This window comes from Penicillium concentricum (assembly GCF_028827145.1).
Source record: "Penicillium concentricum strain IBT 3081 chromosome Unknown utg000003l_segment0_segment0, whole genome shotgun sequence".
Classification (NCBI taxonomy): Eukaryota; Fungi; Ascomycota; class Eurotiomycetes; order Eurotiales; family Aspergillaceae; genus Penicillium; species Penicillium concentricum.
The window spans coordinates 166,097-190,474 of NW_026622756.1; the positions used below are offsets into that span (position 1 = coordinate 166,097).

The 24,378-nt window shown below is 49.0% G+C and overlaps 4 protein-coding genes across 4 annotated transcripts; 3 read left to right on the forward strand and 1 right to left on the reverse strand.

Moving 5' to 3' along the window:
- Positions 1–316: 316 nt before the first annotated feature.
- Positions 317–850, forward strand: N7517_007934 (uncharacterized protein; the record flags this gene model as incomplete). Its single annotated transcript, XM_056725664.1, has 1 exon — positions 317–850. The coding sequence occupies one exon, from the start codon at positions 317–319 to the stop codon at positions 848–850; it is 534 nt and encodes a 177-aa protein (XP_056576515.1).
- A 495-nt stretch (positions 851–1,345) lies between these two features.
- On the forward strand, positions 1,346–3,698 carry N7517_007935 (ankyrin repeat domain-containing DHHC palmitoyltransferase family protein; the record flags this gene model as incomplete). Its single annotated transcript, XM_056725665.1, has 4 exons — positions 1,346–1,609; positions 1,670–2,811; positions 2,862–2,974; positions 3,028–3,698. The coding sequence occupies 4 exons, from the start codon at positions 1,346–1,348 to the stop codon at positions 3,696–3,698; spliced, it is 2,190 nt and encodes a 729-aa protein (XP_056576516.1).
- A 2,121-nt stretch (positions 3,699–5,819) lies between these two features.
- Positions 5,820–7,360, reverse strand: N7517_007936 (FAD-dependent pyridine nucleotide-disulfide oxidoreductase; the record flags this gene model as incomplete). The annotated part of the gene is made up of 3 exons (XM_056725666.1): positions 5,820–5,870; positions 5,903–6,440; positions 6,507–7,360. The coding sequence occupies 3 exons, from the start codon at positions 7,358–7,360 to the stop codon at positions 5,820–5,822; spliced, it is 1,443 nt and encodes a 480-aa protein (XP_056576517.1).
- A 1,154-nt stretch (positions 7,361–8,514) lies between these two features.
- On the forward strand, positions 8,515–24,024 carry sidC (nonribosomal siderophore peptide synthase SidC; the record flags this gene model as incomplete). The annotated part of the gene is made up of 6 exons (XM_056725667.1): positions 8,515–12,790; positions 12,844–15,665; positions 15,734–16,933; positions 16,996–19,033; positions 19,089–23,806; positions 23,869–24,024. 6 exons carry the CDS (start codon positions 8,515–8,517, stop codon positions 24,022–24,024), a joined length of 15,210 nt encoding a protein of 5,069 aa, XP_056576518.1.
- Between the last annotated feature and the right edge of the window lie 354 nt (positions 24,025–24,378).

Genomic DNA, 24,378 nt, shown 5'->3' on the forward strand with positions numbered 1-24,378 from the left:
ATAAAAATATATTGTGCAAGTATATGTTTGGATCGAGTCAGGATATAAGTCAATTGAAGATATGAAAGGACTGGCATAGCTTTGAAAGAACCTCTTTGTGCTCTTTGATAGTCCTATATCTTCAAGTCTTTGTTTTATTCATGAACAAGAGCATTTTAGAAGCCAAAGATTGAAGATTAAAGATTGAATGTTCGAGTATAAAAGGTCCATTCCCCCAAGGTTTGGGATACATCAACCATCGACTCGAGCTATTTAGCCAAACATTTCTATTCAGACATAACACCGAAATCAGTAAGAATTCCCTACATCAACCATCATGGACGCAACAACTATGAAGGCCGCGCGAGAATTTTTTGTTGACTCGCGAAATGAGTTCGTCGTATATCTCGAGCAACTGTCCGCCGGGGATATCTCATGTCAGGACGTCCCTGCAATCCAGTCTGAGCTTCGTCGTATAGCCCACACACTCTCTGGGTGGAAGGAGCTCCGAGATGATTCCAACGAGCCGACTTGCAGCTGTTTTTCGGACCAGTGCTGCAACATCTCAGGTATTATTGTAGAAGTCGCTGAGCTGATCACTATCAAGGACGGGAAGCTTCCTCTTACAGTTCTGAAGATGTTCAATATGCTGGCTATGCAGGTAGGACGACTCACTCTTGACGGTCATCGCGAAAAGGATGAGTATGCGCTGACCTTTGATCGCCTGGCCAAGGACGAAGATCGTAGATGGCAGATTAGGTCCCAGGGACCGGATGACGGTAGAGCTGCAGTTCTCTTTGGCTTGTGGACTCGCATGAGTCGCACCTCGGAGCGTGGTCCCAATTGCACGCCTGCGTGTCCTGACCAGTAATCTTGGTTTCTAACCCTTTTTTTTATAGGTCAATGATATAGCAGAATATAAGTCAAGTACAAATCAAGTAAGAAAAGAGTAGAGGCTGTAACCATTTTCAACAATGGGTTTATAACTATACGTACACACATAAAGATCGAGAAGCAAAATGCGGCTGCCTGTGGCTGAGTAATCAGGTCCAGAAAAAAAGGAGCATGTTAGAACAATAATACATCTACTTCATCAAGTACAGAATATATCATAGTGTACAACATACGACGTCTCTCGATTAGATTAGCGTCTCCGCAAATTCCCAAGCCCTTTCGACCTTGAATCTGTTTACCATTTTACCATTTACTTCTACCATTTATACCCTTGAAAAATTCAGTGGATGCGCCGACGGAACCACGATGTTCTTTTAGACTACCGTCCTATAACAGTCCAATCGAGTCTCCTTTCCCAGCCCCCGAGTGGCATTCGATCCATACCCAATACCTATTCAACAGTAGACACAAAATGTCTGCCAAATCCTCCCCAGAACCCCAGGACCCGGGCCAGACCTCCGGTTCCACCTCCGCCTCAAATGGCAACGGGACACCCACTCCAAATGATGTGGAGATGAAGAGCTTGCGCCCCGATCCTCCTAAAGGCTCAATTCCTCTGGGAGAGGATGTGATGCAGTTGGCTCGGATGGGGGAGATTGGCACCATGCAGAAGTTGTTCACGGCCAAAAAGTTCACCGCAAACCACCGCGATGAAGAGGGGATTACACCACTGCATGTTCGTTACAACCTAGCACATATAACATGGGATCTGTTTACTGACTTCTCTTTTTTCTAGTGGGCAGCAATCAACAATCAATATGCGATGTGTAAATTCCTGATCGACTCCGGAGCCGACGTCAACGCCAAAGGAGGAGAATCGGTGGCCACACCAGCCATGTGGGCTGCACAACGGTGTCATTATTATATTGTGAACCTACTGCTCCAGAATGGAGGCGATCCTCTCCTGACGGACGTCCAAGGATACAATATTCTACACCTCGCAACCATCGATGGCAACGCTTTCCTAGTCGTGCTGCTTTTACACCAGGAGATCCCCGTGGACGTTGTTGACCAACAAGGGCATACTGGACTGATGTGGGCTGCGTACAAGGGGTATCCTGCGTGTGTGGACTTGTTCCTGCGATGGGGCGCCAATGCAAACGCCGTAGACGAAGGTGGTTTGACGCCGCTACATTGGGCGTTGGTCAAGGGCTCGATGCCCTGTGTCTTGAAGTTGCTTGAATACGGCACTGACCGTTTCGCAAAGACCCGCGATGGAAAGTCACCTGCTACTGTGGCTCAGGAAATGAACACCCTGAGGGTTTGGTACCGCGCGCTCAACGAGCGCGGCTTTGAACCGGATGGCACCCAAAAAGTGGTGCCTCTAGGCCTTTCAAACTTCGTACGCAACAAGAGCATCATGGCTAAGTTCTTCTTCCTCTGGCCTTTCTTAATTATTCTGGTTGCCATCTGGATGCTTAGTAACCTGTCGATTTTTGTTGCTGTGCCCCTCGTGTTAGTGACAGTCTTCGGCATGCAGTACGTTGCACAGCAATTTGCGAACAAGGGGCCTATGGAATATCGTGTGCTACATAAAACACCGTATCTTGCTGGCGTCTTTGCTGGCACGTTGTTTTGGGTTGGCTTCCGCTATGTTTTCAAGGTGCTGCCAGCAACCTATTTGTCATCTCCGATTCTGAACATCTTGTTCGCGGTCTTCTTCTGCTTGACTACTTATTTCTACATTTTTGCCATGGTCCAGGACCCGGGTTATGTTCCGAAAGTGAGCAGTAGGAACCAACAGAGAGAGATTGTTAAGGAACTATTCGAGCAGTGGAAGTTCGACGAAGAGAATTTCTGCATCCCCTGTATGGCAAGAAAGCCACTCCGGAGCAGGCACTGTCGGCGGTGTGGGCGCTGCGTTGCGAAGCATGATCAGTATGTGTCGTGAGAAATTTCTATTGATCTGACCACTAATTTTCGAATAGCCATTGCCCATGGATTGATAACTGTGTTGGAGCCAACAATCTCCGTCATTTTGTTCTTTATATAGTCTCCCTCGAAGTTGGCATCATTCTGTTTGTGCAGCTGACTATTGCCTGTGAGTACTGGTGATCTTTTTTGCCTCGGATCAGTCAACTAACATGGTGACAGATATCAATTCTCTACCCGCTCCTACCAATCCTACTTGCAATGTCATCAATGACACGTTGTGTGACTACGCCTCTCGCGATCCCTTCACTTTGGTTCTTAATGTGTGGATTACCCTCCAGCTGGTCTGGGTCACGATGCTGTGCGCCGTTCAGCTCGTCCAGATCTCTCGCAACCAGACAACCTATGAGAATATGCGAGGCCACCAAATCGACCGGTCCTACCCAAGCTCCCAAGCCTTTGCATCGGCCATGACCGCCGGAACCACGTCAATGGAAGCTGCTGGTCTTTCGGCTTCTGGACAAGGACCCAACCCGGCCCTCCGCGGCGCATCCGAACCCCGACGGAAACATGGCTGCATCCAACAGTGGTCATCTCTTCTCGGAATCGACGCTTTTTGGACAACCGCCAAGGACGGTCTCCGCGACGGGCCTCAGGCGGCTCGTCCCCGGAACCCCTTCTCCCGCGGTGTCGTCACCAACTGCCGCGACTTTTGGTGTGACCCGGCTCCGCTCTTTGGCAAGCGCCAGACCGGGACGGCGATGCTCGGCGGCGAGGTGATCAACTATCACGATATGTACGAAACTCCAATGCGCATGCACACTGGCAACCGGTCCGGCGAGGGGCCTGGCTACCGCAGCGTTGCTGGCGAGGACCCCGAACGCATGGTGTAAGATGATCCGAGCTCTGAGCGTTGTTTGCATTGATATCCTTCTACCCCAGTGTTTTATTATGCAAATCAGCGCGATGTTGCATTATCGGGGCACGTGGCACGACCAAATGTTTGCATTTTGCATTTAGAAAGGATCCCGTACAGTTGAGGTTAAACATTAATGATTTCAAGGTTTCTTTCACTATACTATTACGGGAGATGACTTGGCTCTTGAGCGGCAATAGGAACCAATATTCCATCGGGTATATATGACACCCACTTAGCGTCCAAGGTCCTCCAGCATCTCCACAGTCTCACATTCCCATCAGATAAGATAGATCATTTTCTTTGGTTCCTGCAGCGGACCACCAATACACTGCATAAAGGCCGAGTGCCGGACCCTTGGGCGTTTCTGGAATGATACCTAGGAAGGGCAGTCCTATCCCGTCCGAACGGACCGATTGGTCCAGCTGGGTCTAGGTCTGCCTACGTCTAGGTACCTATGTACACTGCACATGACAATTTTATGCTTTACATTACGCATTACAGTATAAAATATAAAACGTACCTTGCATGGGAGCTCTGGAGGTGCATATGCCAGCGCACACTGAGGTACTTTCTGTAGCTTGCGATCTTGCCAAGCGGATGGCGGCAGTGACTTCAGATGAGCTTGGCAGGGCTGCAGCCTTTCAGGGACCCGAGAGGAATGTTTTGACGGCCGAGGCTCCAGTGTGGCCTGATGTTTCTGGTGAACTCCATAGCGGTCAAACGATTACAGTATTCCAAAGTTTTTCGATTACACAAGGTACCGTGATCTAAATCTTACCTAGACACCTACAGAATAGGCAATAAAATGCTAATCCAACGGGATTTTAATAATGGAGCCCGAAACAAGTCCGAGTCACAATCTGAAACCTACCTCGGTAGGAGACATCAGATAGCAGTTCCCACTCTGGACACATCCGATATCGCCGAAGAAGCTGCCAAAACTCAGAAATTGGGGAAGATCTAATCTTTCGGGTACCCTATGGACCTATGGAGACAAACAAGCGGGCGAATACGTTGGGAAATAGGGTAAATTCTTCAGGGGAGAATACAAGATCTATAACATCGTACGATGCATAGGGTTTCCGGAAGAATGAAATTACGGATTTACAAATTTACAAATGTACAAATTTACAGATATACAAAATACAAAGTCATAACAGTGCGTATGCAGGCTCCATCTCGCTAACGACTCAACTAGGCAGGTGACGGAGCTCTAAGAAGCCACTTTTACTTAGTGCAGAATTGGGCTCAATCGTATATTTTCTACGGAGTATAGAAGAGAAGTTACAGTCAAGCCCAGCCTAAATTTTCTTTTTTGGAAAAAAAAAAAAATTCAATATACCAAGACAAAGAAAAAAAAAAAAAAAAAAAGCAAACTGCCAAGCCCGATCAGATAAAAATTTCAAGTTATCTGATCCATGCAGGACCCACTTACTTTTATCTGATTTGTGTTTTTTGACCATTGAATTTCCCAAAGCGATGGAAATAAACAGAAAATGTCAGGCAATCTAGAGATATTCCGTAGTATACTCCGATACTCTGTACTCCGTATCCAGATATCTTTCAGGATTGGGATCGGCACCGATCAGCGCGTGAGTTTTGATTTTTTGAATTTCATTGTGTCCCGCACTTGCCAAGGAAATATTGATGTTTGATTAAGAGCTGTTTTTACCGTACTTTCGATCGGTGTGTACGGAGTACGCCAATTTTACTCCACTTACAGGTCGGGACATGCTTCGGTACTTGTTACTTGCCTAGGAGTATATAGGGATGATCCTAAGTGCCTGAAGATCTGATGAGGTAAGGCCGATAGGTACCAAGGTTGGTATTGTACGTATAGAAAAAAAAAACGTTGAAGAAAATCATTGAACAAGCTCATCATTAACGCAAAGTAAAAAAAAATATATATAAAAAGAACCTCTAAATACACAGGATGTCTAAATGTTTCACCCAGAACAGCGAAGGGAGGGGGGAATCATCGAGAGCTGTCTCGCCAGACACATTTTCCAAAAAGAATCTCGGCCCACTTCCCAAAAGCAAACCCGAGACACGAAACAACGATCATGTCACATTTTGTTTCACGCCTTTTTTTTCTTCACAGCATAGCGCGCACCCGGGTGTCCTGCACCAAGGGAGCGCCAGCCAACTGATCCGCAAAGACGGAGCTAACAATCTCACCCCCCGCACGGCCAGCACCGACAGCAAAGAATCACTCAGACCGTGGGTCTTTTCGTTGCAACCCTGCAGCCAGATACCAGCCTGGGCACTGACCTTGGCACCGTCGAGCGAAACACGGTAATCACGGCCGGGGTTCCAGGCCGAAGCGCCGGCGGGCCGCAAGCTGCGCACGTTCTCGAGGAGTTCCTCGTGCGCGTCGCGGAGGTAGCCCGTCGCGACCATCAGGGCATCGACATCCAACACTTCCTTACCCCCGCTCTCGTTGTTGACCGACTTGACGTGGATGCGCATGCGGTTCGATGCATTGTGGTGCTCGATCCGGGCCACCTGGGTCTCGGGAAGGATGCGTTGCTGCCATTGTGTCTCGTCGGGGTTCTCCACCCGCTGCAGGTACATATCGTTGTAGATGGACTCAATCAGCTCCAGGCGAACCACGCTGTAGTTGGTGGCTTTTTCGATGGCGATGCGCTTCTTGCGCTCCTCCGCACTCATCTCATAGAACTTGTCAACGCGCTCGGGGTTGAAGATTTCATTCACACTAAAAAAAGCAAAAAAAAAAGTTAGTATGAATCTATGGAGCTGTGTATTTGGGGGGAAAGCGTACAAGGGAGAATCATCACTAGGACGCAAAGCGGTGTCACGGAGGATAAGGGTGGTGCGTGAATTGGGGTAGCGACGGTGCAGGTCGTGGTAGATCTCGGCGGCACTTTGACCACTGCCAACGACGGCAATGTTGTAAGGAGCCATATCGTCGTTCAACATCTGAGGCAGGTGAGTGCAGTACTTAGAGGAGTGCATGATGCGGGGATCCTGGGGGAAACCAGGAGGCATCTTCGCCTTTCCGCCGAGGGCAATGACGACCTTGCGGGAGTTGCGGGAGGAGATCTCGCCAGTACCAGTGTTGCGCGAGACGACGGTAAAGAAGTCGACGACACCACGAGCATTGGTGGGGCCGGGAACGACCTCGACAACCTCCTCGCCATAGTTGACAACGTTGGAAAAGCGTTGGGCACACCAGCGCATGTAGTCCTCAAATTCCACACGGGCAGGCAGGAAAGTGCCCAAGTTGGTGAAGTGGACGAGACGGTTTTTGTGGTGGAGATAGTTGAGGAAAGTGAAGCTGCTGCGGGGATCACGCATAGTAGCGAGATCCTTCATGAAGGAGATCTGCATGCGCGAGCCCGGGACCAGCATCCCAGAGTGCCAAGCGAACTGGTTCTGCTTCTCCAGGAAGCAAACCTTAGGCTTGAAGTTGGGGTCCTTGGAGGCACCGAGGGCGGGGTCCATAGCGTCATTCAGGGCAATACCGACAGCAAGTGAAGCTGGGCCGAATCCAACACAGAGCAGATCATGCATCTCATCCGCGCCAGTTGGTCGCAACAGCGACCGAGCTGACTGGGGTGAGGTGCTTGGCACCATGTCGAGGAAGGAGAGCTCCTTGCGGGTAACAGACTCCATAATTAAAGTGAAAAGTGAAAGGGAAAAAAAAAAGGTGTATATATACAGCCGAAAGAGGAAATCCAAGAGCTTCGGGGGAGCTTCCAAGCTTTTCAAATCCAAAGAAAAAGAAATGAAAATGCAGGGAAGGAAAAAGGCTTTATATGCCTTGTCTCCGGAAATCTGAGCGGATCAGATAAGTTGACCAAGTGGATCCTGAAGGTCTCTGAAGCCCTCGCTTGATCTATTTTTTTGCCAAGTCTCCGTAATTTCCCTTGTTTTTTTCAAATTTTATCAATCAGTCTCCACTGATGGTTTTTTTTAAATCTATGTTCCGTGGACACGGGTATATTTTTCTCTATTAGTATAGTATAATAGTATCATAATATAGTATATGCCTACTAGCTCCAACTATATGCAAGAAGATAAAAGAAGAAGGGTTCTATGCTTCATGCAGTCTGAGAATATAACTAAAATCCGGCCTTACAGCCGATGTCGGGAAAAATTGGGGATCGGAGTATGGTATATTAAGTACATGCACGTTGTTACTCCTCTTGGCAACGCATTGGACTCGTTTATAGTGGGCCTGGAAAATTCCTCCGCAGTATAGTTCTTTTTTGCTTTCTTTTTTGTCTACGCTTGGACATTTGAGGTGACAATGACATTATGTGAGGTTATATTATATATTACCATACTCCATATGTAATCCTGTTTACAGTATATTATAGGTTCTTATACGTCATTCATATCAGGACACCTGTTTCAGCTAATCCCGAGGGAATATGGTCTGATCTTGAGAAAATATATATATGGAAGATTGTATTAAATCTAAAAAGTAGGATCTTAAATGACGGTCAAAAATATTCCCAATAATATAGAAATAATATATATATACCTCACCTTTTCCGCGCTTGGCTCGCTGAAGATCATACAAATCCCCCATATTTACTTGACTTTTTTTTTTTTTTTTTAAATCCGAGCCCCTCCATTTAGAAAAAAAAAAGAGCCTGTGGAACTTTTTTTTTTTTTTTTTCACGCGCTTGCATATTCTCTCCAGCCACTCACGTTGCGCCTAATTAGATCGACTAAGCAGAGCCCTCGAGCTATATACTTTACCTTGAATACCTTGAATATGTATGAGTGAGAGAAAAAAATTTAAAACCTACACACAGGTCATGGACCGATTCACTCAGTTCCCCGCCATCAATGACGATGATGATATTCATATCGTACCCTGGCAGGTGGATGCCCAACTCCCCTCAGACATATTTGCTTTGTCATGGGCAATCTTGCTATGCGGATTTACAACAGATGAGAACCCGGTTTTTGTATTGAATGGTGTGCCAGTCAAGGCAAATCTATCTGTTCGGACGATTCACCCAGCAGATCTGGCTGTGTCAGACCTCTCAGTCAAACACACAGCCGTAGTGTTGGGAGATCCTCTGTTCAGTGATGACGGACATCCCCCGGCGTTGCGGTGGACCCTAGACCCCACTACTCAGTTGGGAGCCTTGTGTGCGACCGGAGGCATGAATGCCGCTTTCCTGTACCAGTTGGGCAACCAGCTGAAGCAGATTGTACAGGAGCAGGCTGCTCAGAAGGGTATACAAGTGACACTGTCTGCCACCGAGGTCCCTGATTTAGCCATTTCAAACGCCTCCCCCTCCACACTGCCAGGGCCTCAACTTCTACACGAGCTTGCCCTACGCGGGCTCAACGATTCAAACCACGCTGTTGAATTCCTCGCCCCGGATGGAAACATTCGTTGCTTGTCGTACCATGACTTGGACCGGCTTTCCTCGGAGCTGGCAAATAAAATAGCTCATGCTTCGACAACTTCGCAGGGCATACAGAACGTTGTGCCAGTACTTCTGCCCCAGTCTGTGGAATTGTATATTTCATGGCTGGCCATTCTCAAGGCTGGCGCAGCTTTCTGCCCCTTGAACACCGATGCACCAACAGATCGCATCGAGTTTATTCTGCAAGATGTGGCTGCATCTGTGGTGGTCACAAATGATGCTCTTGCAACCAGGATACCGCTGAACGAGCAGGTTTCTATTCTTACAGTAGACGATCTTCAAACCAATACCGATGTCACGGAGCCATGCTCAGAAAGCATCACTTCCACTGATCTGGCATATGTCATGTACACATCTGGTTCTACGGGCCGCCCCAAAGGTGTTGGGGTGTCCCATCTTGCTGCCACCCAGTCACTCCTTGCTCATGATGATTTGATACCCCCTTTCAAGCGCTTTTTACAATTTGCATCTCCCACCTTTGATGTTTCCGTGTTTGAGGTCTTTTTCCCGATGATGCGAGGGTCAACCCTCATCGGCTCCGAGAGAGAGCATATGCTTCTTGATATTTCCCATGTGATGACTACGATGAGAGTCGACGCCGCTGAGTTGACCCCAACGGTAGCAGGAGAGTTGCTGCGCACGCGAGCCGCAGCTCCATCTCTCCGGGTGCTCCTCACGATTGGTGAGATGCTCACCAGGCATGTGGTAGACGAGTTTGGCCAGTCCGAGGGCAGAGATGGCATTCTCCATGGGATGTACGGGCCTACCGAAGCAGCAATCCACTGTACTGCTGCCACCCATTTCCAAGCCAAGGACCGTGTCAATATGATTGGAAAGCCCTTTAAAACCGTTTCCGCATACATTATGTCACTACCCTCCGACGCGCCATCGTCCACGGAGCTTCACCCCCTTTTAGTAGGCCAAATTGGAGAGCTTGTGGTGGGTGGTCCTCAATTAGCAGACGGGTATATCAATCGGCCCGAAGAAAATGCCAAGGCGTTTATAGACAGTTCCGTGTATGGCCGGCTCTATCGCACGGGAGACAAAGCCCGCATACTCCCCACCGGAGAGATTGAGTGTTTTGGCCGAATTTCCAGCGGCCAGGTGAAACTGCGAGGCCAGCGGATAGAGCTTGGGGAGATTGAGCATGTTATCACTCGAGCCCCCGGTGTCCGCAGTGCTGTAACTATAGTAATCGACGGGAACTTGATTGCCTTTGTTCTGGTTACCGACAAGGGAACGACAGACAGCGGTCTCCGAGATGCCTGTCGTCAGCTGTTGCCTCGGTTCATGATTCCTGGAGAATTCGTGCTCGTCGACCGATTCCCCCAACTTCCCTCGGGCAAGATCGATCGTAAAACACTAGAAGCTGATTTCATTCGCCACCGAAGCGCCATTCAGGCTTCTGATGACCAACCCTACCGAGATGAAAAAGAAGAATCTATCGTTTCGAGCGTGGCTGATGTGCTAGGCCGACGACTCTCGTCGACAGAGAGCCTGGGAGCAGCAGGCCTTGATTCGCTAGCAGCAATCCGTCTCGCGTCCCATCTCTTGGATGCAGGAATTCGCTTGAGTGTGGCTACTCTGTTGGAGGCCGACTCAGTGGATGGGATCTGGCAGCTTGCCACCAGCCTTGAAGCTGCGAGCCCGACTGACGATACTCACGCAGCACTAGAAACTATTCTGCGGCTTGTTTCAGATGCAGGTGCGGCAAGGGTCGACTCGCTGGGCTTGGGCGAGCAGGTTTCGGACATCGTACCGTGTAGCCATATTCAACAGGCTATGATCTTGGAGACTGTTCGAGACAATAAGGCATACTGCAACTGGATTGAGCTGGAATTCGAGCCGTCGGTCAGTTCAACTTCGGTGAAAAATGCATTTGGTCAACTGGCGAGCCACAACGAGATCTTGCGATCTGGATTTGTGGAAATCGGCCTCAAAGATCACTCATATGGCCGCTTCACGTGGAATACCCTCGAGGAGCATGTTTCCGTGCAACGGGAACTTGACTACGATTTGGGCTTGAGTGCCGGTCACGATGTCTTGAACCCCTTCCGAGTTCAGATCAAGGAAGGGAAGGATCATCTCCGCGTGCTGGTGCATATCCACCATGCACTCTACGATGGATGGTCTTGGCAACTCATGCTGAAGGATCTCAGAAGTATCTTCTGCGGAGAGGGTCTCACCTCTAAGCCTTCATATAATGTCGTCGCAAACTTTTTCATTGAGCACAAACTGGATAAATCGACCACAGAGTCCTCAACCTACTGGCGTGATCACCTACAGGGTCTTTATCCTGCAAATTTCCCTACATTCCATGGAAATTCGGATACTGTACATGCTACCGACAAGGCTACCCGCGTGCTGGAAACATCCGTATCAAAACTTAACGAAGTTTCCCAGCATCTTCGCGTCAGCCGGCAAACCATTTTCCAAGCTGCGTTTTGCTATATTCTCTCCTCCTATATCGGAACCGGCGATGTTACCTTTGGAACTGTCTTTTCAGGCCGAACTCTGCCCCTAAAGGGCATCGAGACTATTCTTGGGCCCTGTATCAGAACATTACCTACGCGCATGAACCTCAGCAAAATGCAAGGTGTGACCGATCTCCTCTTGGCTATCCAGAACATGAACCGTAAGTCGCTCGAGCATGGCAGTCTTCCTCTTCAGGATATCAAGAAGGCTTCTGGTATCAACTTGGATCGCAGTCTCTTTGACACTGCACTCGTGTGGCAGGAAAGCATTTGGTCGGATGATGACCAGGGCTCGGTGTTCCGGGAAGTTGGAGCGGGGGAGTTCCTAGAATTTGCACTTTTGCTGGAGTTTGAGCCGCGAGAAGAAAACATCTTTGCCCGGGCGACTTACCAAAAGTCCGTGCTACCATTCGAGCAAGCTATGATACTTCTCGAGCAGATTGATTCCGTGGCTTCAATCTTGATCGATAATATTAATCTTCCGATCCAGGAGATCCCATCATATCTTCCCTCGTCAACGTTGTCTATCCAACATGCAGCATCGCCCGAGCAAGTCGATCTGCCAAGCTTGGCATCAAGTGTCGAGATGATTGCCTCTACAGACCCCGACCGGGTAGCAGTTGAAATGATGCTCTGGAAGCCAGAAGCTCCTGCTCCGTTGGTCGAAAGCATGACTTACGGTCAACTAAACTCCCAAGCCAATGGCTTTGCACACCTTTTGCTTCATGTCGGAGTGACAAAGCCCGATTTAATAGCCATTTATCTGACAACTTCCCTTGACTTTTACGTTGCCGTGCTTGGAGTTGCCAAGGCCGGTGCTGGTCTCCTCTTACTTCCCCGGGCCTCTTCAGATATGATTCATTCTATTCTCTCCATGGCGAGATTCAAGTTCTGTATCGTCGACTCCTTGACGGAAAAGAACCATCGCTTGGATTCTTTAAAGTCCGTTCAACTGATTCACATCTCTTATTCGCTGGATATATATCAAGATTTCAATATTCCCTATACTAATGAAGGATCTGATGTTATTTATGCTGAAGTGACGGTAATTGAAAATGACTTGACGGAAAACATCGTCATTTCACGCCAAAACTTGCAGAGCCATATCAATGCTCTTTCAGAGTGGTATCCAACACCAACCGGGTCGAAAATGCTATCATGTCTTCAAGGATCAGGTGGTAAGTTTCCCATGAAATTTTGACATCTAGATTATCTTTCTGACAAGAACCAGCATCAATTTGCCAGGCATTCTTCGCCTGGCACGCCGGCATGACATTGTGCTCAGCTACAGACGTAATCATGATGACTCGCATCGAGAAAGCCTGTCAAGACATGAACATAACGCACCTTCACTTGCCTCCCATGCTGGCCTCTCGCATTGATCCGCAAGCCGTTCCCAGTGTGCAGTACCTCCTCTCTTCGGGCGAAGAGATGACCCCCAAGCTCCATCGCAATTGGGCTGGCAAAGGTCTCCATCAAGCATACAGCAACCACGCACTGGCTCACATTTGTACTATCTATCCCAATACGCAAGCGTCAACCTATGTTCGAAACATTGGTAGACCTCTGAAGAACACATCTGCGATGGTTGTGGCAGATGGAGATTCACTCGTTCTTCTTCCACGCGGCGCCATTGGAGAGCTATGCTTTGGCGGAGATCAAGTTGGGCGCTGTCTACCCGACACTGAGGCATCAGTGACTGGTCGATTCATTGAGCATCCTAAATTCGGTCGTATCTATAGAACTGGTGATCTTGGAAGGCTGCTTCCTGATGGTACACTCATTCTCTCCCGAAGTTCTGACCTTGCACAGTCGTATTCTCCATCCATTGATCTTGATGAAGTTGACTGTGCTCTTATGGCTTTGGACATGATTCAAGAATCAGTGAGCTTGGTTTTGAATGACCCAAAACTGAGTCAGAAGGCGCCACTGGCGGTATTCTGGGTTTCTTCAACGAAATGCTCAGATTCTGTACAAATTGAGGAAGCTACGAATGATCTTTTCAAGGAGCTCACGAATAAACTTCCTTCTTCTAGCCTTCCATCGCTTCTTGTTCACGTGGACGCGATAGATCTCACCATGTCTTACAAGACCGATCACTTTATGCTGAGGCAACGGTTGGAGCAACTGACAACGAAAGAACTTGCGGTGTTTTCACCAAAGCTAAATGCCAATGATACTGGTGACAGTTTCACCGAGCTTGAGAAGACTATATCTATCACACTATCGGCAGTTACTGGCACCGCCCAAAGCAACATCCGCAAACACACATCGTTCTACAGACTCGGTCTGGACTCGCTTGCTGCCATTTCCTTGTCGCGAAAGCTGCAGGAGTCTGGATATGGAAGGCTTTCTGTGTCCACAATCCTGCGCCATAGCTCTATTGCTCAACTTGCAGCTGTCATTTCTGCCACGACCGACGAGGATCGGTCCGAAGAGGCTGTGATGCCCGCGCCACCAACAGTTTTCGATGAAATCTTCACTCGCCAAGTAGAAGATGAGTTCAAAGCTGCAGCCCTAACCGTTCAGAGCATTTACCCTTGCACTCCACTCCAGGAGGCCATGCTTGCAGCTGAGTCTGGTGGTCGTTCAGCTTATTTCAACCACCTCCTGCTTCTTGTGCACACCAATGCTGAGGACATGAGGGCGGCATGGACCAAAATGATGCAAAGACAAGACATCCTTAGAACCTGTTTCACGCAAACCAATGATAAGCGGTTTGCATATGCTCAAATTGTACTGGATACTTTGGTCTTACCGTGGTCTCATATTGAAACTTCTTCTTCTGAGCTTGAGAATGTTATCAAAGAGAGCAAGTCCAAGTTTGAGGGTCTTTCTCCTGTCAACGGCCAGTTGCCCTACTCGCTGACTTTGATAACCGATTCCAATGCGCAGAAGACACATCTTCTGCTGTCCATCCACCATGCACTGTATGACGGAGAAGGTATCGCTCAGTTATTGCATGAGCTTCAGCTATTGCTTTCAAGTCAAGAATTGCCGGCAAACGCGCCATTTCGCAACTTCATCGATTACATGACCTCTCTTGATTATGGCTCGTCGGATGAATACTGGGACCAGTACTTGTCCGGTGTTTTCCCGACCCTCCTTCCCACACCCGAGCCCGCAGCAAATGCAGATGAGTCGGCATCACAGCAGATCCATACATCCCTAAATGGTTCTTTCATATCGTTCAAACAACAATGCAAAGACCTCTCCGTAACTCCTTTGAACATCTTCCACGCTGCGTGGGCCAGACTGCTCTCTCTATACACCGATTCCTCCGATGTCTGCTTCGGCAATGTCTTCAGCTGCAGAACCGTTCCCTTGGATGGCGCAGATCGGATAGTTGGGCCCTGCTTCAACACACTCCCAATTCGAATCAAGCCCTCCTCAACTGCAACGAATAGTGACATCATGAAATTGTCCCAACAGAGCAATAACGACATTTTGCCTCACCAACTCAGCCCTCTACGGCGTATTCAACGGCGTGTCCTTGGCGATGGCTCTCGCCTCTTCGACACGCTGGTCATTTTCCAGAACAGAAATACATTTCTAGATTGCAGTGTCTGGGAAATTCTTCAGGACGAAGGAAACATGGGGTTCCCCTTGATCTGTGAGATCGTTCCCGATGAGTCTGCCGATAACATCAATATCTGCCTCCACTTCCAAGTATCGCATATCTCGCAAGCCGTGGCTGAGACCATTGCGCAGGACTTTGTGGCCCTTGTTGAACACATCACTCAATACCCATCTAGTCAGGCATCCGATAAGTGGCTATTGAGGAAACATATTCCTCGAGTCTTTGAACAGAAGGTATCTAAACCGACCAACTCTGTCCAATTCTTCACCAAATCTCGCCAAAAGCGCCCTTGGTCCTACCAGGAGGAGATTGTTCGCGAAATTCTTTGCAATCTCTCCGATGTCAGCTCGGATAATGTGTCCCAAGACACGACGATCTTCCAACTTGGGCTGGATAGTATCAATGCTGTGCAGGTATCGGCCAAGCTGCGAGGATTAGGGTATAATAAGATCTCATCGAGTGATATTCTCGAGGTATGTCATTTTTCTGGGGTTTAATCATTGATTATGAATCTCATTATTTACTCATTGACTTGTATCAGGCTGCCTCTATTGATCAAATTGCTTCTCTTCTTACTTCAAGCGCGAAGGTTGTTGAGGAAATTGAGTTTGACTTTGAACTTTTCCAAACCCATCATTTGCAATCAGTTTGCGAACAACTTGACATTTCTTCGCAAATAGTACAGTCACTTCGCCCTTGTACGCCAGTTCAAAATGGAATGCTGGCGATGTTTACACATTCTCATGGCTCCGTGTACTTCAATCGAATGGCCTTGAGATTCCCAGAACCTTTGGATAAGAAGATTCTGAAAGAAGCATGGATTAAGGTTATGGCTCAGCATGAGATGCTTCGAACAGGCTTTGTCCAATTGCGCGATCAGCAGTATCCTTTTTCTATGATAACTTACTATGAAAATATCGAAGTACCATGGTGCGAGACCTCGGCTTCCATCACACACACCCCTGGTGTTCAAGAAAAGCACGCCTTGGAAAATCTTCACCAGCCCCCATGGAGCATTGAAGTTGAGGCAGGTGACAACGCCAGTATCATGCATTTCTCTGCATTGCATGCTATCTACGATGCTCAGTCTTTGGCTACCATATTTGCAGACGTCAGAGCAGCATATGATGGAAAGGTCCTGGCTACGCCGGCACCAATTACCGCAACCCTCGGTCCTATCCTTCTTGAAAGCAACAACCAGAGTGAATCTGCACGATCGTTCTGGAAAGAACTGACTCCAGAAGTGCAACCCTCCAAATTCCCCGACTTGCATCCCATCCGCACAGATGAGCGTACATTGCTCACCACCTCCATCCATTGTGCAAAGTCTCGCAAGGCTCTTGAAGATGCCTGTCGAGATATCGGTGTGACACTACAAGCAGCGGGGCAAGCCGCATGGGCTCGCTTGTTGTCTGCATACACGGGCGAGTCCAATATCACATTTGGAACCGTGCTATCGGGCAGGAACTTATCTGCCGCTGCTCAGCATGCGGTATTTCCGTGTTTAGTCACAGTGCCAACCTCTCTGCGTATTGAGGGTTCCAACCGACAGCTTTTGGACCGCACGCTGAAGCGGAACGCTCTTTTGATGAAAAATCAGTTCGCGCCTCTGTCGCATGTCCAGCGTTGGCTGGGTAGTGATGAGCCACTCTTCGATACGCTGTTTGTTTATCAGAAGTTCAGTTCGGATGCAGTTGGTACTGATGGGTGGAATATTATCGACGAGGAGACGAAGATTGATGTAAGTAAAATAAGCAGTCAAGACCTTCATAGTTCTGTAGGGGTTGGACTAAAGTTTTACAGTATCCTGTCTCTGTTGAGTTGATTCCGCACTCGACAGATCTGAAGATCTCGTTGAGCTACCGGAGCGATATTGTCCCTGTGGAGCAAGCGGCGATCCTCTTGAGTCAATATGACAAGTTCTTGCAGAATACTGTCTTCCGTCCAGATGCCAATTCCAACGGTCATGAGTCTGTGGGTAGCAGTCTACTATCTATTACTCCTGCCAAAGAAGCACCAATCCCTACCACGGTATCTTTACTGCATCAATTTGTCGAAGGAAACGCGCTCAAGATTCCCGATAAGAGTGCGTTCGAATTTGCCTTCGGTGACACTGCGGACAGCCTTCAGAAGAAGACTTGGACTTACTGTGAGTTTAATGAATGCGGTAATCAAATTGCGCATTTCCTGCAGGCAAAGGGGGCTGTTCCTGGTGGGATTGTAGGAATATGCTTTGACAAGTGTCCTGAAGCTTCTATGGCAATTCTGGGTATCATGAAAGCTGGATGTGCATATTTGGCTATTGACCCCGGCGCTCCTATCTCTCGCAAACAATTCATGCTGGAGGATTCCGGTACCAAGATCCTGCTCTGCAATCAATCGAAGATGGCGGAACTGGAGGGTCTCCCGGCTATTGATGTCCAGGCGCTTGATGAGCCGGGGCTGCTTGATGGGGTTTCAACAGGCGATGTCTCACTCTCCCGTCCGATCCAGCCAGATGATACTTGTTATTGTCTGTATACATCTGGTACAACCGGAACACCCAAGGGATGCGAGATCACGCACGACAATGCTGTGCAAGCAATGCTGGCATTCCAACGATTGTTCGCAGGACACTGGGATGAAAAATCTCGGTGGTTGCAATTTGCCTCCTTCCATTTCGACGTCAGTGTTTTGGAACAGTACTGGAGCTGGAGTGTAGGAATTTGCGTCACTTCCTGTCCGCGAGATCTGCTGTTTGAGGATTTGACTGGAACGATACAAAAGCTTCAAATTACGCATATCGATCTGACGCCTAGTTTGGCAAGACTAGTCCATCCCGATGAAGTCCCGTCCCTTTGTCGGGGAGTCTTCATCACCGGTGGAGAGGCGTTGAAACAAGAAATCCTCGATGCCTGGGGCAAGCATGGTGTTATCTACAATGGCTACGGGCCTACTGAAGTTACTATCGGGTGCACTATGCTCCCACGGATGTCTGCCAACGACAAAGCCTCAAACATCGGGCCCCAGTTCGATAATGTGGGGTCGTACGTCTTCAGCCCCGGCACCACAACACCTGTCCTACGTGGTAGTATAGGCGAACTCTGTGTCTCCGGGCCTCTCGTTGGAAAGGGCTACCTGAACCGAGCGGAGCTCACAACAGAACGATTCCAAGAGCTCCCCGAATTTGGCGATCGCATCTATCGCACAGGCGACCTTGTGAGGATTTTACACGATGGGAGTTTCCAGTTCCTTGGTCGTATCGATGACCAGGTCAAGCTCCGCGGACAGCGACTCGAGATTGGAGAAATTAACGAGGTTATCAAACAAGCCATGCCTGAATTGAACGAAGTCGCTACCCTAGTGATCACGCACCCCAAACAATCAAAGGACCAACTTGTCTCCTTTTTCACGACGGCCACTGCAGATAAGAAAGATCGCGCTGTCAAAGTTGGAGTCCGATCTTCAGAAGATGGTCGCGTCCTGCTGTCGAAGATCAAGAGCGCTTGCCGCACTCATCTTCCCGGGTATATGGTGCCTACACATATCATCCCGATGACCCGCTTCCCACTTTCTGCCAATAATAAGGCCGATATGAAAGTCTTGAAGAGTATCTATCAGGAGCTTTCTCTGGAGGATATTCAGATATTGAGCTCAATGAGTGTTGGCCAGCCTACTGACAGTGTCCATGAACAGAAGATCATATCTGTTCTGGCGAGGTTTATTGGTTCTTCTGAAGGGAAGGTCTCGTCGTGGTCCAGTATCTACGAGCTTGGTTTGGATTCTATATCTGTGATTGCTTTCTCGAGAAGTCTCCGGGAGGCTGGGTTTTCTCAGGCTCAGCCATCGATCATCATGAAGTGTAAGTCTGATGTTCCAGGTGTCGGTTAAGAATATAATTGGTTAACAATCCACAGATCCTACAGTTTCCGGAATGGCTTCTGCCCTACATCTGCCTGTCTCATCTTCTGTGTCCGTGGAAGCCATTCAACGAAGTGCCAAGCAAGGCATCGAGGCTTTCGCCCACAAGAACTCGCACACTATCATCGAGCGTATTGGCGATGACATTGAAAAGATTGCACCCTGCACTTCGCTCCAGGAGGGTATCATATACCACTACCTGTCGAGCAGCACGCCATTATACTGCTCATCATTCACTTTCGAGCTCGATCCTGCCGTCAACCTCGAGAATTTATGCGCAGCTTGGGGTCAAGCCCAGAGAGAAGTCCAAATGCTGCGTGCCAAATTTTTGCCATCTCCAGACGGCTACGCCCAGGTTATCATGAAGAAGGATGCTCTGCCTTGGTTCCTTACTACGGCCGGCAGCAAGGAGGAGATTGATGACTTGCGCAAACAACGACATGGTCACTGGACCACCCAGCTCGACGATCTTTCATCGAATCTATGGGAAGTCGGTGTCATATTTTCCCCCGAGACATCGGTAATGTGCCTGAGCATATTTCATGCTATCTATGATGGAAATAGCCTGGTCCTGCTCCTCGAATCGGTTGCCCGAAATTATCTCTGCCAGAGCAAGAGTTCGCAGTCGATTCCGGAGTTCCTTGATGTATTGCACTTGGGTCCTCTTTGTAAAGACCCCGCTGCAAAGTCATTTTGGAAAGAGCATCTTACCGACTGCCGTAATCGACCTTTCGCGGAGAACGGCCAAGTAGACAGCGCGCCAATACTGCTCAAAGTCCAAATGAATTTGACAGAGCAGGTCGACCATCTTCATCGGTCTCTCAATGTCACAGAGCAAGCTGTTCTCCATGCCTGCTGGCTTCTCACTCTCCAGCAGCAATACTCATTTGTGCCACCACTTGGTATCATTGCCTCGGGCAGGACAATCGATGTACCAGAAATTGCCGACGTTATTGGGCCGCTGTTCAATACAATCCCCAGCAACGTTCAGCTGCATGGCTTGGAGTCTTGGTCTGATGTCGCTCGGCGCTGCCATGACTACCACGTGTCCATGATCCCATTCCAATATACCGCCCTGCGGGATATTGTGAAATGGCTCGGAAAAAACCCCAACGAGCGACTCTTCGACTCTTTGTTTGTCTTCCAGAGAGAAGCTGATAACGATACATCATTTACAAAACATCTTTGGCGTACACTCGACTCAGAGGCCCAGCATGAGTACCCTCTGGCATTTGAGATTGTGCGCAATAGCAACCAATCCCTGACAGCCACCATTGCCGCGAAGAGCCATGCGGTATCGTCGGAGGATGCTCAGCTGATGTTATCCAAGTTCGAGCAAATCCTTTCTACGTTTGCGCAAGACCCCAACAGAGAATTGCATAAGATAAATGGGGACCCTCTCACACAAGCTGTGGCGAATGATGAAATGAATGGTCACCACGAGATTCTGAAAACACCAGTACAAAGCAATGTTGAACATACCAATGGCTCTTTGTTTGAATGGACTTCCCAAGCTTGCACAATCCGCGATGTGATTGAAACCCTCGCGGGAGTAGAGCCCCAATCAATCAGTGAGAACACGTCAATCTTTGAAGTTGGGCTTGATAGCATCGATGCAATCAAAATCTCTTCACGGTTGAGCAAAGTCGGCATCAAACTTCCCGTGAGTTCCATCATGCGCCATCGTACAGTGAAGGCCATGAGCGAGCAACTCTCAATGACAAATGGCCATATCAAAGATGGGACATTGCCATTGCTCAATCAGCTAGAGAAATCGTTGGCCAAGTTCCTCGGGGCTGAAGGTCTTCTCCCTAAGAACGTGACTCGTATCCTACCAGCCACTCCCATCCAAGAAGCTATGGTAGCAGAAATGTCAGCCTCTGGGTACAAACATTATTACAACCACGAAATTCTCGAGCTCGAGCCAGATGTGGACATCGGAAGGATGGAGCAGGCATGGAGAGCTGTCGTTAGAGCCCACCCTATCCTCCGTACTTCATTTGTCGAAGTCTGGGATCCGCAGATTCCTGTTTCGTACGCCCAAATAATTCACGGCGAGGATCAACTTGATATCCAGACTGTGTATCTGCACAGAGTCTCCGTGGAATCCATTATAGATACTCAGCGCTCGAGGGTCCGCAATGAGCTGGCAGGTTTCCCCTTACTATCCCTCACAATTGCGGTGGATGGAGCCAGGCGGCACCTTGTTTTGTCGATTGCGCATGCTCTCTATGATGGCTGGTCAATCAACCTACTACATGAAGATGTTGCCAAATCATATGCTGATGTGGAGTGTTCACGCCCGCCAGCTGATGACATTCTCGAGCAAATTATTGCCTCGTCTGGCGATGAAGCACTCAGGTTCTGGCGAGCAACGCTATCGAACTTCACCCCGGTGTCATTTTCGCCCATGGAGCACGCTGACAAGAGCTCGGCCATCGTTCACCGAGCAGAGCAACCGTTAGCCGTTCCACTGTCCAAGGCAGAGACGTTCTGCAAACGCCATGGCATTACTCTCCAGGCGCTTCTTGTCGCCTGTTGGTCTCTTGTCCTTGCCACGCATGTCAAGAGGCTAGATGTGGCATTTGGGCTGGTCCTTTCCGGGCGGAACGTGGCTGACTCTGAGCATGTTATGTTCCCGACCATGAACACTGTCGCCATGCGAGTTATTCTTCATGGGACGCGCGTAGAATTGGTGAAGTATGTGCAGGAGGCTCTCCTGGCGATGTCGGAGCATCAACATTTCCCACTTCGGCGCGCCAGACCAGATACGGGATCGCGGGCGTTGTTTGATACGCTTTTCATGTATCAGAAGAGACCGGTGCAAAATGCCCAGACTGCGTCGAGACAGGTTTTGTATAAATCTACTGGGGGAGCAGCTGATGTTGAGTACCCTATTTGCGCTGAAGTTGAAGGTGTCGGTGAGGATCTGGTTGGGCGGGTTGCGTGTCGTGGAAATGTTATTGGGGATCAAGATACTCTTGCGCTGTTGGGGCAGATTGGCGATATCCTTTCGTCTATCATCGATGGCCCCTCCGAACAGACTGTCGAATTCACCAGCGAAGGAGTGAAGATTTGTGGAAGCGCTGCTTTCCAGGATGAGTCTGGACAAGATATCGAGACGGAGGCAGTGCCCCGGAGACTCAATCACGCACAATGGTTGCCCATTGAGTCAAAGATCCGCGAGGTCCTTTCCATTACATCCGGGGTACCTGAAAGCTCTATTGACAAGAGCTCCACGATTTTCGAGCTTGGTCTGGACAGTATCAGCGCCATCAAGGTGGCTGCACTCCTGAAGAAACAGTCCATCAAGCTTGCGGTCAGTGACATGCTTCGGGCAGGTACCGTCGAAAACATGGCCAAAGCAGCCAACAGCAAGCAGACGGAGCTCCCACTCACAAATATATCGCCCATTCTCCACGAGTCACTCGGCGGCATCGATGGGACGCAACTGCTACACTCGCATGGTATTGATTCGCAACGAGTGCGGAAGATGTTCCCCGCAACTGCAGGGCAGACCTATTTCCTCTCAATGCACATCCTGAATCCCGAGGTATTCTATCCTGAGTTCTACTATCTGACATCCCGACAATTGAGCCCCGAAGTACTCGATCGGGCCTGGGCTCGGGTCATAGACCAGACCCCAATGCTTCGAACGGCATTCGTTCCCACTGCCGATTCTCGGCTATTACCCTATATGCAGATCGAGTTTGAGGCTGTGCAAATTCCTGTGGTCTGGCATTCCAAGTTTGATCGGCATCTTGTTTCAACAAGTCTCCAGCAAGAATTTGGGGCAGTACCGGTCGCACTGCATGCCTGTCAAGCGAACAAGGGAACGGCGCTTATTCTGCAAATCCACCATGCACTGTACGACGCTGTCAGTCTACCCCATATCCTAGACAGACTCGTTGCACACTGCAGTCAAGAGAAGGTTGCCAAGCCAAACCCCGACCTTGATCTTTCACAGCTCGTGGCATTCCACCATGTTCATTCGCCCGTGGGTGTCCGGCGGCAATTCTGGCAAAAGTATCTAGGCCAAATCCCAACAGCGGTAAAACGAGGGGATGGCTTCGGCTCTGTACAACAACACTATCGACCGGGGCTGGTTTCAAATATGGCCAGTGTCGAAAAGGTTGCTAAGCGCCAGGGCCTTAGCGTGCAGACCGTCTTTTTAGCAGTCTATGCTCGAGTGCATTTGCAGGAATTCCGTGCAGCTGAAACAGATGACGCAGGGTCTCACAGGCGGTTAACTGTTGGATTGTACCTTGCCAATCGATCTCATTCGATCGAGGGTCTAGCCGAATCTGTGATTCCCACCGTTAACATTGTTCCATTACGGCTGGATGACAAACTCAGCGATTCCAACGACACCCTCCTCGATGCCGCCCACAGGATTCAAACTGAAATTAACGAGATCAGCCGACCAGAATACTCGGGTGTATCTCTCGTGGAAATTGCCGAATGGACGGGCGTCCGGATCGACACTTGCATCAATTTCCTGCGACTTCCTGAGCCAGAATTGAAAGCACCCAGCAACGGAGACGCAGAGCTTTCTCTTACGGCAGTCCAACGCGAGGAGTTTGAAGATCTTAGCGCCCCAGTTTTGGAGGCCCCAATCGAGATTAATGGCAATGGTTTGACGCCACCGGGTGCAGCCGAGATGAGCCCGGGCCTCAAGCATCCGAGCGCCTCAACGGCTCAACCCATTTTTCAGGTAAGTTGACGAATGCACACTTCTGCATCTAACAGTGAGCCTTATTGCTTACATTTTGACAGCCTACGATTGACGTAGAAGCCGCCATTCGCAATGGTCGATTAGATTTTGGGCTCTTCGCACCAGAATCTCGTCTTGACGGAGATACAGCGGAGACTGTGATCGGCGCCATGCAACGGGAGATGTCTGCATTAGTGACAGGCTTCGAATCAATGTAGAATGTCTAGCGATGCTAGGGATGGAGGGAAGAGTATCCCGGGGTGATGTTACGGAGTATAATATGATTTTTATGTGATTTTGTTTCTATCTCATCCTGCATATGAGGCGTTGGATGTGTTAATTTTTCCCATCGAATTTTGTATCTGATTTGACGAGTGGCCTAGGGATCTTTTGAAAACTTATAAGGTAGAGATATAACAGGCATGTATAGAAGAGACACTGGTACAACATAGACCAGGTTTTCTTTTCCCCCCTTTGCCATAGAGGCTCTCCCATTCCTCCCATTCCTCCGAAGATAGGATGAATCAGATGTAGACTTGGGCTGTGCAAGTGTCACTTTAAAGCAAGGGGCA